General features: G+C 44.7%; 1 protein-coding gene across 1 annotated transcript in view; it reads right to left on the bottom strand.

Moving 5' to 3' along the window:
* The window catches only part of LOC148481365 (protein unc-13 homolog B-like), a 140,599-nt gene that overhangs the window by 72,316 nt on the left and 52,852 nt on the right, over window positions 1-15,431 (bottom strand). Inside the window, exon 4 of the mRNA XM_088453624.1 lies at window positions 9,342-9,441. Coding sequence (XP_088309750.1) covers window positions 9,342-9,441 — 100 coding nt within the window. The remainder of the gene's footprint in view (window positions 1-9,341; window positions 9,442-15,431) is intronic.

The raw sequence follows: 15,431 nt of genomic DNA, 5'->3' as shown, positions 1-15,431 counted from the left end.
GTGTATTATGGTCATGTACAGTGGTCAGGCCATGTTGGGGGTGTAGTGTCCTATGTCTGTATACAGTGTAATAGATGTGTACAGTGGTCAGGACATGTTGGGGGTGTAGTGTCCTATGTCTGTATATAGTGTAATAGATGTGTATTATGAGGATGTACAGTGGTCAGGTCATGTTGGGGGTGTAGTGTCCTATGTCTGTATACAGTGTAATAGATGTGTATTATGATCATGTACAGCGGTCAGGACATGTTGGGGGTGTAGTGTCCTATATCTGTATATAGTGTAATAGATGTGTATTATGGTCATGTACAGCGGTCAGGACATGTTGGGGGTGTAGTGTCCTATGTCTGTATACAGTGTAATAGATGTGTATTATGATCATGTACAGTGGTCAGGACATGTTGGGGGTGTAGTGTCCTATGTCTGTATACAGTGTAATAGATGTGTATTATAGTCATGTACAGCGGTCAGGACATGTTGGGGGTGTAGTGTCCTATGTCTGTATACAGTGTAATAGATGTGTATTATGGTGATGTACAGCGGTCAGGACATATTGGGGGTGTAATGTCCTATGTCTGTATACAGTGTAATAGATGTGTATTATGATCATGTACAGTGGTCAGGACACGTTGGGGGTGTAGTGTCCTATGTCTGTATACAGTGTAATAGATGTGTATTATGGTCATGTACAGTGGTCAGGACATGTTGGGGGTGTAGTGTCCTATGTCTGTATACAGTGTAATAGATGTGTATTATGGTCATGTACAGCGGTCAGGTCATGTTGGGGGTGTAGTGTCCTATGTCTGTATACGGTGTAATAGATGTGTATTATGATGATGTACAGCGGTCAGGACATATTGGGGGTGTAATGTCCTATGTCTGTATACAGTGTAATAGATGTGTATTATGATCATGTACAGTGGTCAGGACACGTTGGGGGTGTAGTGTCCTATGTCTGTATACAGTGTAATAGATGTGTATTATGGTCATGTACAGTGGTCAGGACATGTTGGGGGTGTAGTGTCCTATGTCTGTATACAGTGTAATAGATGTGTATTATGGTCATGTACAGTGGTCAGGACATGTTGGGGGTGTAGTGTCCTATGTCTGTATACAGTGTAATAGATGTGTATTATGGTCATGTACAGTGGTCAGGCCATGTTGGGGGTGTAGTGTCCTATGTCTGTATACAGTGTAATAGATGTGTACAGTGGTCAGGACATGTTGGGGGTGTAGTGTCCTATGTCTGTATATAGTGTAATAGATGTGTATTATGAGGATGTACAGTGGTCAGGTCATGTTGGGGGTGTAGTGTCCTATGTCTGTATACAGTGTAATAGATGTGTATTATGGTCATGTTGGGGGTGTAGTGTCCTATGTCTGTATACAGTGTAATAGATGTGTATTATTATCATGTACAGTGGTCAGGACACGTTGGGGGTGTAGTGTCCTATGTCTGTATACAGTGTAATAGATGTGTATTATGGTCATGTACAGTGGTCAGGACATGTTGGGGGTGTAGTGTCCTATGTCTGTATACAGTGTAATAGATGTGTATTATGGTCATGTACAGCAGTCAGGACATGTTGGGGGTGTAGTGTCCTATGTCTGTATACAGTGTAATAGATGTGTATTATGGTCATGTACAGCGGTCAGGACATATTGGGGGTGTAGTGTCCTATGTCTGTATATGGTGTAATAGATGTGTATTATGGTCATGTACAGTGGTCAGGTCATGTTGGGGGTGTAGTGTCCTATGTCTGTATACAGTGTAATAGATGTGTATTATGGTCATGTACAGCAGTCAGGACATGTTGGGGGTGTAGTGTCCTATGTCTGTATACAGTGTAATAGATGTGTATTATGGTCATGTACAGCAGTCAGGACATATTGGGGGTGTAATGTCCTATGTCTGTATACAGTGTAATAGATGTGTATTATGATCATGTACAGTGGTCAGGACACGTTGGGGGTGTAGTGTCCTATGTCTGTATACAGTGTAATAGATGTGTATTATGGTCATGTACAGTGGTCAGGACACGTTGGGGGTGTAGTGTCCTATGTCTGTATACAGTGTAATAGATGTGTATTATGGTCATGTACAGTGGTCAGGCCATGTTGGGGGTGTAGTGTCCTATGTCTGTATACAGTGTAATAGATGTGTATTATGAGGATGTACAGTGGTCAGGTCATGTTGGGGGTGTAGTGTCCTATGTCTGTATACAGTGTAATAGATGTGTATTATGGTCATGTTGGGGGTGTAGTGTCCTATGTCTGTATACAGTGTAATAGATGTATTATTATCATGTACAGTGGTCAGGACACGTTGGGGGTGTAGTGTCCTATGTCTGTATACAGTGTAATAGATGTGTATTATGGTCATGTACAGTGGTCAGGACATGTTGGGGGTGTAGTGTCCTATGTCTGTATACAGTGTAATAGATGTGTATTATGGTCATGTACAGCAGTCAGGACATGTTGGGGGTGTAGTGTCCTATGTCTGTATACAGTGTAATAGATGTGTATTATGGTCATGTACAGCGGTCAGGACATATTGGGGGTGTAGTGTCCTATGTCTGTATATGGTGTAATAGATGTGTATTATGGTCATGTACAGTGGTCAGGTCATGTTGGGGGTGTAGTGTCCTATGTCTGTATACAGTGTAATAGATGTGTATTATGATCATGTACAGTGGTCAGGACATGTTGGGGGTGTAGTGTCCTATGTCTGTATACAGTGTAATAGATGTGTATTATGGTCATGTACAGCGGTCAGGTTACTGGAGCGCCAACATCTGAGCTCAGGAAATGATGCAATACCACCAGCCAGTAACACACTGAGCAGCGACACACATATAAGGTATATAAACAAAATAAACAAAGTACAATATAATGGCAACTTGTTCCACATAGTGACTGAACACAGATTATATTACACAGGTAAAGAGTTTATTAATAAACCACTTTTAGGTAGAAGAAACGGTAGTAACAGGCGGGATGAGCCTTTATTAACGATGTCCGATCGCCACTTTTCACACCACCTGGATAAAGTACAATATGTACTAAGCGTTCTGCAAATGTGCATTTCTCCGTCTTACCACCGTTTCCCAACACAACGCACCATATTGATCATCGCACATCCCTCCATCAGGAGTATTCATTTATTCGCCATAGACGTGGCTGCTGGTATACTGAATAGTAGCACAGCCCACTCTTACTATATGGACACAGAAGCCATACATCAGATGAGCCAGCATCCGTGGCCGGTCTCCCAGTGACGCTGGACTCGTGGTCTGCTCAGAAGTTTCTGCCTCACTATAGCTCCTATGTTAGGCTACCTGATACGTGTGAAAACCCAGATGTTCCCGATTAGGCTGCAATATGGAGACGCTTTTATCCCCGGAACATACTATGGAGCCAGCGCCGTGACGGCCACGATGTATCGTTACTGAGCGATGCAGACACTGGCTCAGTAAGACATCGGTAACAGTGTAATACAGAGAGCAAACTCTTTGTTGTATCTAAACAAAGTATTCACATAAACCTGGCGATATCCGCCTTACATGACCATACGCAGTACAGCGCTTATAGTGAGGTGTTATTATCAGAAGTCACATGTGCTGTGCACCAGCGTCCATCAATACCAGAAGGCCAGGCGCGTTTCGGTTCAAGGCCTCGCTCTGGCTTACAGGACACTTACACCCCGCCATTTTTCACGCCGTCACACTGCAATGCCGATTTAATCATGGAGCTAGTAGCTTTATCAATTCTATAAAGATTAAAAAAAATAAATAAATAAACTAATTTCAAATAAAATCTTTGTTCATGGACTAACCTGACTTGGAACAGGCCAATCTTTAGACATTATTTTGTCTTATACAAATACACAAAAGTGTGCCTGGGAATAGTTTGTCACCACATGTATAATACAGATACAATGCTCAAATCAGTATATAAAGTTACAAAAATGATATTTAAAACAAAAGGTCAGCTTGTTTAGGGATTCACTGAACGAACTAGACCCTTCACAATTGAAAACTGGCCTTTTTTCATTAAATCACTACATAAAAAACACGAATGGCAGCTTGCGGTCTTCTTGGTAAAGACTCAATGGTCAGCTTGGACTATCCTCAAACAAGATAGACTCCTAATTTGTTATTTCACTGGTTACAAAGTAAATCTACATTACCTGTACTACACTTTGCTAAAAATTGGTGGACTTCTAGTTGCTGATCATTCAATCCCTTTCCTGGAGGGTGAGAGGGGCTCGCTCTCCGTATATGTGGTAATGATGCAGAGTTCGGGCCCCCATTCTTCATCCACAGCAATGAGGACCTTGAGCAGAAGAAAAAAAACAAACACTAAACTACTTGTACCCTACAAGTTCAGACAACCAGGAGGGACGCCAGGCAGCGAGGGAGGAGGGACGCCAGGCAGCGAGGGAGGAGGGACGCCAGGCAGCGAGGGAGGAGGGACGCCAGGCAGCGGGGAAACGGCGTTGGGAAGTGAAGTTGTCAGTTTTATGACGAAAAGACAAACGCAAAAAGTATGAGGGGGAGGATATTTATTTCCTACATCTGCCCCCACCTTGGCAGCAACAGAAATTGGGGACCACTCACTTGAAAGTGGAGTAGCCTCTTTCAAACTAGCTGCCCACCATAAAAGCGAACATCTGGTGATCAGTGGTTAAGGTATCCTCCTACTGACATCATTAACTTCGGGGTACCTAAATTTGAAAGACGCAGTTCCCTCTTTCAAATAATGCAGCCCCCTATTTGCTATTGTTTGGAGATGACAAAACATTATTACCCAGTGCTATGAAAAAACATACGTTTTACGTGTGTGTGTTGGGCACTACACCTCTCATCCGTGATTGGACCTGTACATCTAAGGGGACCCATAATAATTGATAGAATGTACTTTACATTAAAGTGATTGTGCGTGCTTGGCTATCAGAAACCGTACACAGGGCCTGACTCCGACATGTTCGCCAAGATGCGTTCGCTCGTTCTGGCCAATAATCGCACGTTTGCGTATGCGTCTATATGCGCATGTCACTCATTGTGGTCTGTAATCGTGCGCTCGTAGCATACAGACTGGACGCTACTTTGAGTGACAGATAATGCCATTTATGGGTGGTAACAGGGGAAGGCGCTTGTGAACGGGGGGGTGGATGTGCGAACGCAGGCGTGTCTGGGCGTCTTAACGGCGTTTTCTGTGTGCATAATTAGCAAAGTAGCGTCATTGTACACGTTGCTTGGTTGTATTTCACTCTGCACTCAGTGCTTCCGGTGGGGTACGATCTACCTCAATTCAAGCGCTGCGTGCAGCTCCGATGGCTCTCGATGTCAGTGTCACCGATTAATCACACACTTCTTGGAGACGACGTGTGCTATGAGAAAGGTGGGTGTCTTTAAAACTCCGGCGTACGCTCACTGCCGTCGCTCTCTAATACATAGAGGACGTCCTTATGTCATTCACTGCGATGGCGGAATTTGCATACTCTGCCCCTTTTAGCTGCGAGAGAGCGCAGCTTAGCATCCGGGTCTGAATGAGGCCCACAGTCTAAGCAAATAAAGAGGTGGTTACATTTAAAAATTCTTTTGTGAAAACTGCAACATTGAATTTGGCTTTTAAACACATCACACATCTGCTTTTAGCTCAGGTACTAGAAACGAAATAAATCACCAGACTTTTTTTGCCCATGTGTGGTTACATTTTATATATGGTAAGCAGAGCTAGACAACGAACGGTATTCCACAGATAATGCAATGCCTGCAGAAGACCACCAAGATGTAACGTCCGGGTACTTCCCAAAACTCCGTAATATGAATGTAGAATGTGGCGAGTGCAAACGTAGAAAAATTTGCTTAGCACAGGGGTGAGGAAACAAAAACAAATATACACACAAAAAAAATAATCTATGCTTTAATACAACTGCTTGTTGCAAAGTATATGAACCACAGTCCGTTTTCGTGTCACAAAAACTTCTCCAATATGTCTTCTTACTCCAAATCCATGAAAAAGTAACGGGCAGCGGTCAGGTCACTGGAGCGCCAACATCCGAGCTCAGGCTGGAGAATGATGCAATACAACCAGCCAGCAACACATTGCTTTTTTTGAATATGGATGTAACGCTGCTCAGACAACCTATCACATTTCCGGTCAGTGTCTGAATTGGAACTGTTCCCCCCCGAACCATACTAAAGAAACCTATATGAGCATATTACCATCACCTCTCGTGTGAGTGAGGGTACGACAGCCAGGGGGCAGGGGGCATTATCTTTGCCTTGGTGACAGACATCTTAAAGATACCTTTATATGTTTTCAAACCTCTACTCTATTGTGAGCTGGGGAGGCTAGCCCACCGATTTCTCTACATAAACACTAGGTGTATTGCGGATTTAAAGGGACATATTACACAGTTGGTATGCACTTTTAGATCTTTCATGTATTTGGAGTAAGAAGACCTCTTGGAAAGCTCTTACGTGGAGTATAGGTGTATACTCTTACTGGTGTCACATAGGCTGTTAAATCTGCACATACTGTACAAGTGGTCTCCATTGTTTTGATTATAAGAGGGGAGGAAACCCTCAGCAGCGATGGGGTTAATAATAGAGGTTCCTGTCATTCCAGGCTGTATACCCAGACCAGGAGAAGATGAGCGTTATTCTGCGTGAGCAGACACCATCCCAGACCACGCGAGGAAGATTTAATGAACGGAACGATCACTTGTTCCGTCGTTCAATAAACCGCGTGCGTTCACAGACCCTGCATGTGATATTGTGTGACTGGCCGTGCAGCATGGGCGATCAGACGATATCACATGCGAACCGCAGGAGGTTGCAATCGCAGGTTACACTTTAGACGATGTGCCCGATGTAGCTTTCCGATCTGTCTCAAAACGATATATTGGACAATATATCGTCAAATGTGTACCCAACCTAGCACTGGCACAGGGAACTTGGGTAAGATGGGCATAACAGATCTATCTTGAAACTTCTGCCACAAGTAAAAAAGCCTTAATAATGCACCAGTAGGACCAGTCGCAGATGGTTTGTGGGACCAGTTCCAATTCAGACAGTGACCGGAAATGTGAAAGTAAGGTCATCCGCTTTTTCGAATATGCTCTCCGTCTGACGGACTCATTCTACGCATCCCGTACCTCTAACAGAAATGGTCAGCCATTAAAGGTACAAACACAAATTACTGATCCACAATCCCTACAGAAGACATTCCAAGAACTGCAGCTCCTCAATCACATGACAGGCACGAATGGGACTTTTACCCCCAAAACAGGGCATCTATCACACTTACAAACCACAGCGCCTACTGCTGGGAGAACCAGAGGGTGCAGAGCTCATAAAGACAGTCAGTATATTTTCCTTTCGCCTAGGCTGGCCCTGGTCACAGGTTAGCACTTTCAAAATCCCAATCACCGTCAGTGACCGCCTGTCACTGACTCCGCCCACTGCGCAGTGGGCGTTTAACGATGCTGCCACCACCAAACTCTACCATCGGCGTTTGGAACCGCTTTTTACGTTACCCTCAGGCTCCTGCGTCGGCACCTGGAACCGCTTCTGCTGCGTATGCGTTTGATTAACTGTGGACACAACTCCTGTTTGGTGTCGGCTGTTCCCACCTGATCCCTCGCAATGGACCAGGTCTGCACGGTAGCTTGGCAGAGGGCTTGAACTTGGAGACCCGGAGCTCTTACCCAGAACAGCAGGAGAACGGAATAGCGTTTTGCGCAATTCTGTTGGTCGCAGGATACAGATGTAGTAGAATTTAAAGGCAAAAGGTGTTTATTTGCTCTCAGTCTTAAAAAAGACCCTCCCTTCGGATTGAAGGGGAATATCAGCATACATAAGATGTTACAGCAATTCTTCTCCACACAGGATTTACAAAGATGTACTATTTTACCAGGCACGAAGCCTCCTTTTATGCCACTCTAATACACATTTCCGCAGGGGGTAAGTCCGCCCTGTGGTTTTCAACCAATCATCATAAGTGCATGACCTGTGCATGTGCTAGCCACATGCACGTTTAACATGGTCCCCTATGGCAAGGGGGAGTGGTGACTCCCCTGTGCCTGGGCCCAACCTCGGAGCTGGGCAACGCCCACGGCTCCGCTCCGTCTGGATACAGCCTGGGAAGATAAGGATCTCCCTCCGAAAATGGACTTCCAGGAATCTGCTAAGGGACCAAGCTTGCTACTCTTGCCCGAATCTGAGCTCCAGAGGTGGGCAAGCAGGGTCCCTGGCAGAGACTCCTGGCCACGGAGGGAAGTCCGTTTGGAGCTCGCTGGAAATTCTTAGCTGGCTGCACCCCCCTCATCCCACTTCCAGGCATGAGGCTGCATAGGAGGATACTTTATTTCCCTGGACGGGTTGGAAGATCCAGCAGCCCACTGAGGACTCTGGATCCCCCTAGCCGTCCAGGGAAGTCACAGGTATGTGCATTTTTTACATGTTTTAAATTATACATTTATTTTTGTTTATTATTTTACTGTGCCCAGCGCTCAGCGCTGGACTGCCTTATGCGTGCAGTCCTGGACTGCTGGGTTCAGTGCTGTGGAGCTGGGGGCGCGGGGAGCAATGCTCCCAGTCCCCAGCGGTCACTGCACACTTCCCCCGGTGCCACGCACCGGGGGTTAACCAGCCACTGCCACACAGGGAGCCGGCTAGCCCGGTCCCCCCTTCATATGACGCTTAGCGCTGCTGTCCAGGACAGCGACTTCCTGCTGGCCTGGAGCACTGGGGCGCCGGGAGCGCTGCTCCCGGTCCCCAGCAGCCAGCACCTAGCTCTGCCATTTCCGGAGGCTGTAGAGCAACACACAGCCCCCTGACGCAGAGCATCTCGCCGGGTAGCTGGGGCGGCGGGAGCTGCTCTCCCAGCCCCCCAGGCCTGCCCTCCGCTGCCTGGCCGCAGTAAGCAGCCGGTACAGAGGGACCAGCGGCGTCCCTGTGGAGCTGGGACGCCGGGAGTCACACTCCCGGGTCCCAGCGTGGACCACAGAGTGGCTCCATGCACTCCGGTCTCCCCTGGTGTGGCACACCGGGGGTTACCTATCCCTGCCGCCAAAGCGGCAGAGAAATACAGTTTTAAAACATTTTAATTACAACACTCTGCGCTTAGCGCCGCTATTACATTTCAAACATGGCGCCTAGCGCCCATAATACATTCAAAAAATGGTGCCGCAGCAGAGGGGGTTAACCCCTTCAGTGCCACGGCAGCCATTAACCACGTGTGGCCATCCTCCGGCCACAGGACCCTTACCCCCCCACATGTGTAATGCCCTAGGCAGGTGACATTTTATACAGCATGACATCATCACTTACAACATGAAGTCTTGTTCCCAGCAGGGCTGGTCCCCTCTCACAGTCACAGTCGTGCTCTTCACATTTTGCACCTTTAAGGTCACGTAGGTATTGAATTTATCTGGCAAAAAGAAAAAAACAAAAATAGTCGTCACTATGTGTAATATGGATCATTTCCACCCACCTCCCAACATACACCCTGATCTCAGACAGTGACCCCCTTAGTGCGCACAGGTAAGGTCCGGAGATGGCCCAGTTAGGTACAATGTATTGCCCGTACAAATGGGGCTTTAAAAAGAGGGAACACGGCAACTGTATTGTGAATAATTTATATAATAGGGAAAGACCGGACAAGTTTCTGTACAAATAAACAATTAAATTAAGTAAATATCAAATAGAAATCATCTTATAAGATATTGCATAAGCTTTTTGTTTCCTAAGAGTGAGATTCCCCAGTGGCAGCGTCTGTGCGTTTACGCAGACAATCCGGAATAATACTGTTCAGCACATAAGTAATTAGGAAGACTACCAACGTCCCATAATATTACACCGCGGTAACGCAGTTTTAGTCAGATAAGCGCTAAAAACTGTACCTAATGGATGGGAGAGTGGGGTCTCCGCGCTCTGCTGGTATTTTGGAGTATAAAATACCAAACTGCTTGAAGTTCAGCAATATAAAATATAATTATAATTATCTGATGCGTTTTACAATCGAAGCGAATTATCTCAGCAGGACGCACAACACTGCTCGCATTAATACCGGGTGTTTAAATCCCTTTTAAACCACAACATAGTTGCTAAAAACAACAACTTCTCAAAATATATATCTTTATGTTGTATATGAAATAGGATATATACTTTCCAGTTTCTTCAACGACAACCATATAATAATCAACAAAATCATCATCGTGTCACAGATTCATCCGTTCATCATAAAACACAATGTGACCAAACCTATAGTTTTCTTATTATGGAAATATTTCGATTTCGGTTATTAGGTAGGACTATTTTTGGTACTATTATTTTTATGGGCGTTTGTGGTTTGTTTTTTGGGGGGGTTAGGGTTTTATTTTTTGTGTTTTATTGTTTTTCTCTTATTATGATTAAAAAAAAAAAAAAAAAAAATCTTATAAACTTAATTTAAAAAAGAATGTAACAGGCAGGCGACGAGACCACTACAATCACAAGAGATAAGACTGTACCACCGATATCTGTATCCGATTGTAGCAGTGGGTGGTCCCAGCTCATCTATAAGGATAAAGGGTCTACCACACATCATATAAAAACTAAAAACAAACTTCATCTAACATCACAATATCCCATATAGGAATGTAAATCACTATGACACCATGCAAAAAGTCTCTTTTCCTGGAAGAGCAAATAAATAAAGGATTACCCGGCCTAGAGCGTACCCTTCGGTAGGTCACAGAACTATTATTTTTTATATACATACACACTTCTAATGTCCAATATTCTTGGAAGGAGGCACTCACCACTCCAGTTTGGTATTATATCATTTATTAAAATGGTTCATAGAAGCTGTGATCCGCCATATATTGTAATTTGCCAACGTTTCGGTTCTAACTGTGAACCTTTCTCAAGACTGGGGTTGACGTCTAATTAGTATTGAAAGACATCAACCCCAGTCTTGAGAAAGGTTCACAGTTAGAACCGAAACGTTGACAAATTACAATATATGGCGGATCACAGCTTCTATGAACCATTTTAATAAATGATATAATACCAAACTGGAGTGGTGAGTGCCTCCTTCCAAGAATATTGGACATTAGAAGGAGATCTACTGGATCTTGAAGTGATCTTGTGGAGCACCCCTTGTTGCATAATCTAGATGTATGAATATTATTATCATATATTATTATGAATATATTATCATATATGAATATTATTGGAACCTGATTTTCCTTCCTGGCACTCATCAATATTCTTTTGTTGAAAAATAGATGTTTAAATAGTGACGACATTTTTGGACAGTGGCTTCTCTTTTCCTTTTGGACTTAGGAGTATTGATTCCATTTGACTTTAAGTGGGAAGATGGCACAAGGAGGAATTGCACTGTTAGATGATGGACTACTCTCCCAAGCACAGTGTGGAGCAATCTCCTTTACAGATGAGGAGCTTGAAAAAGGTTCTGTTCGATAAATTAGACTTCCATTCACTACCAGCCGAAACATCAGCTGACTTGTTTTATAGGCTGCTAAAGCTCCGTAGGACAGAGAGGTTGATTTATTACTACACGGTCAATTTCGTTCCGAGTATCATCGTAGGAAGCAGATACCAAGAGGGTTCCGTATTCATAATATTCTGACCTTGGGAAGAAACAACCCGGTATTCTGTAGTATGTGGTGCGGGATCCTCAACAAGTGTTCTCTGGACTCAAGGATAGTCGTTATTGAGGAGGTTGGCAAAGAGTTGCAGAAAGTAAAAGTGGAAGTAGAACAACTGAATTTTACCTATTTACCCACATTGAGGGAAAACAAAAGTTCAAATTGGCTGGAACGATTACAGAACCAAGTCGATACTTACAAGAAGGATCTTACTGCCTTCAAGGAGGAAAAAACTGACCACGGTGACAATGGATTACCAAAAAAATCACACTGTCTACAGATGGTTGGTTGGAAACAAAAACACAGGAAAGACCAGGCCGCCCGAATAGAGGGTATAAACATAGGCGCGTACCCCGCTTCCCAACGGACTCAGGATCTTCTCTGTTGCCCTCAGATACGGAGGTGAATGAAGGCGTACAACCCAATAAAAAAAATGTTTAGATCGAGGTACAGATCAGGAACCAACCTACCCAGACCCCGGAAAATTAAGAATCATTGGCCGCATCCGTAGAGGGTAGGGATTAAGAAATCAAGGCCGCAGGAGGCGGACCCAAGTACTGTCTTTAACCTACGTGATGTACTTCTAAGTGAACCAGAGATTAAACTTTTGGCTAAGGGGTTAACGCTTGTACCTACATACAGATATAGTAGTTTTGAGAAATCTATCGATTTATACAAAATTGGCAGAACTATGAGGTTAAAGAGTTCTTCTCTTGTGATGTGGGTACACCTAAAGCAAAACATTTTTTATAAAAGACCTTCAGACTTTGAGCCACCTTCAACCAATGCAAGCTTGAGAACTTACCTAAGGTTGGTGAACAATGACATCAATTCTAACAACACATCTAAAATCTATGATTATTTACCTTCTTTACCCTTCTTATGAAAAGATGGCACTATGGAGACTGAGACACAACCCACATATTGTTATCAGGCCAGCCGATAAGGGCAGGGCCATAGTTGTCCAAAATTAGGTAGACTATGAAGTGATGAAACTATAAGAGGATACACATGTATGCGAGACTGGAAACCAAAACCGGTCAATGAAATAAAAAGAGAAATAGATTTTGTCTTAAAAAAACGCCCTAACTCGAGGTTGGATGAAGATTAATACAATGACTTTAATGACATCATAATGTACACTTTTTCACCACTTTAGTATATATATATATATATATATACACACACACACACACACACTACGTAGCACTTCTTAGACTTGTGACTATAACCTCTTACTTATGTAGGACTTCACACACAGGAGTTTTATATTTCTTTAACCATGACTTGTAATTTCACATTAGTGTGATGCCATGGGGAGGTTCTACTGGGTTGGGCTGGGGGGGGGATGGGGTCACCTGCCCTGTACTTATTCCATAGGAGTGTTAGGGACCTGCCTGATAAGAGGTCACCTGGATGCGGTGGGCAGGCCCATAATTATGGTCATTATTATGCCAAGAACCTCTTTGATGCAATTTAGTGTGCATAAATTTGCCACATACGCAGCAATTTCTGGAGTAAGGTCAGACCAGTTGTAATTGTGCGTGAGGGTCCGATGTTACTCTATGTTCCTGATGTATACACAGGACTGCGAGGTATTACGGATGTGAGATAGTGGTAGTGGGTGTCTCTATGCTGGCTGAGTGATGGCTTTGCGATTGCAGTCATTAGCATATTTTCAGTAGCAGATCTGCGCGCATAATCCCAGCCGTGATCGCCAGAGTGATCCGTAATGAATCGGGCCCAATGATTGCAGTGTCAGGACGCCCTATCCTGTTGAAAGAGGCCGCTGCCAGCAGGGGGCACTGTTACCATGAAGGGTTGTGCTTGTTTGCAGCAATGGTTAGGTAGCTGGTACGTGTCACAGTAACATCCACATGAATGGCAGGAGCCAGGGTTTCCCAGCAGAACATTACCCAGAGCATCACACTGCCTCTGCCGGCTTTCCTTCTCCCCCCATCCTGGTGCCATCTCTTCCCCAGGTAAACGACGCACACGCACCCGGCCGCCATGCGATGCAGAAGAAAACGCGATTCATCAGACCAGGCCGCCTTTTTTCTCCATGGTCCAGTCCTGATACTCACGTGCCCAATGTCAGCGCTTTCTGCGGTCCTCTGATCAGTCTGCGGATACCCAGCCCCATATACAGCAAGGTGCGATGCTGTGTGTGTTCTGGCACCTCTCTCATAGCCAGCATTCACTTTATCAGCAAATCGTGCCACAGTAGCTCTTCTGTGGGGTCTGACCCTGTCGTCTCGCCATCACAATTTATCCCTCGCTCAGATCCTTACACGTGCCCATGTTTCCTGCTTCCGACACATCAACTTCAAGAAAAGAGTGTTCACTTGCTGCCCAATATATATCCCACCCCTTGGGGTAGATGTAACCACCAAAGCGGCATCAGCGCATGCTATGTGTGCTGAAACAGCTCCCCCCCCCATGTATGATTGGGAGAGCTAGGTGCCCCTGTTATTATCGTCGCTGCTATCTACAAGTTAGCAGCGCCGATAGCCTGGGCAATGTATGAACGGTCAGTTCATCTGACCATTGCGCCCGCTGCAGCTATTGCTATTGACAGTTGTAGCCTGGCGATGCCCTATACCCACAGTAGGGCTAGCGCTGTCCCTGCTGTGGTGGCTGCTGTCTCCACGCTGGATCTTGCGATACTTGCGAGATCCCGCGCATGCTCAGTGGAGCCAGCCGGGAGTAAGACAGCGGATCAGCACTAGGCTGATGCTCTAGCTGGGTTCACTGGAGGGGGGAGCGCTCCGGCCCATGAGATGTTCTTACACCTCACCGTTAGTGCTTCCTGCTTCGCCTCAGTAAAGAGGCGAAGCATGAAGAGTCATAGCGGCACGATACGTGCCGCTATAATACATCTCCCCCTGTCTGGTGCCTTTGTAACAAGATAATCTGTGTTACTCACTTCACCTGTCAGTGGTTTTAATGTTATAGTTGATCGGTGTACACCGTTCAAAACAGTTTAAACTGCGGTTTGCTGGGCGTACAGTCCTATCTTAAAAAAATAAAAAATCAGTCGGCCATTATACACGTATTATTTATACGGTCACTCGCTCCAATGCACACTCCATAAAATCAAAAGTGTTTATACTTTAATCAAAATGTTCCAGGGAGACAATTCAACTACACAGCGATGCCGCCATTTTGTCTCACACACATGGAGGGGTGCAGTAAAATTGGCAATGTAACAGCTACCGCATAAGTCCGCGTCGGATATGTGCGCAGTCAAACATCAATGCTCGGTGGTAAAATCGCCTAAAAATTAACTGATTCCCCCCCTCCCTGAGTCAATTTTCAGTGGTCTTGTAATTTAATTATCACATTGCGGCTCACACTTACATTTCACGATAAATGTAACATAACAAGTGGCACAAATTAGTTTTATTATTATCGCAGTTACATTCAAACTTCACTGCTGGTAAAGTGTGCGCAGGTTATACCGGATAACCCCCATACATACACCGCTACCTACTGGTAGAAGCGATAGCCAGCGCAAAATGTGCTTATGGTCAAGGTTCTTATTCGCTTTCTGAATAACCGTTACACTCAGCACCAATAAGGTTTGAAGGATATTTGCTTTTTAATAAATCACTGATCTTATTATTATACAGCAGCACTGCCTCGCGTATATCTAACTGGGGGGATACTGGTAGCTGGACAGCGGCTCCTCCGCACACCAGTGTCTTCTGTAATCACCAAAGCCAGAACTTAATCTACACTCTGAAAGTTATTTAAAAATCTCACA

This window comes from Taudactylus pleione, unplaced genomic scaffold, assembly GCF_031769625.1.
Source record: "Taudactylus pleione unplaced genomic scaffold, aTauple2 ptg000584l, whole genome shotgun sequence".
NCBI classification, from domain to species: Eukaryota; Metazoa; Chordata; class Amphibia; order Anura; family Myobatrachidae; genus Taudactylus; species Taudactylus pleione.
Note: the sequence above shows the minus strand (reverse complement) of the source record. Positions and strands in the feature narration are given on the sequence as shown.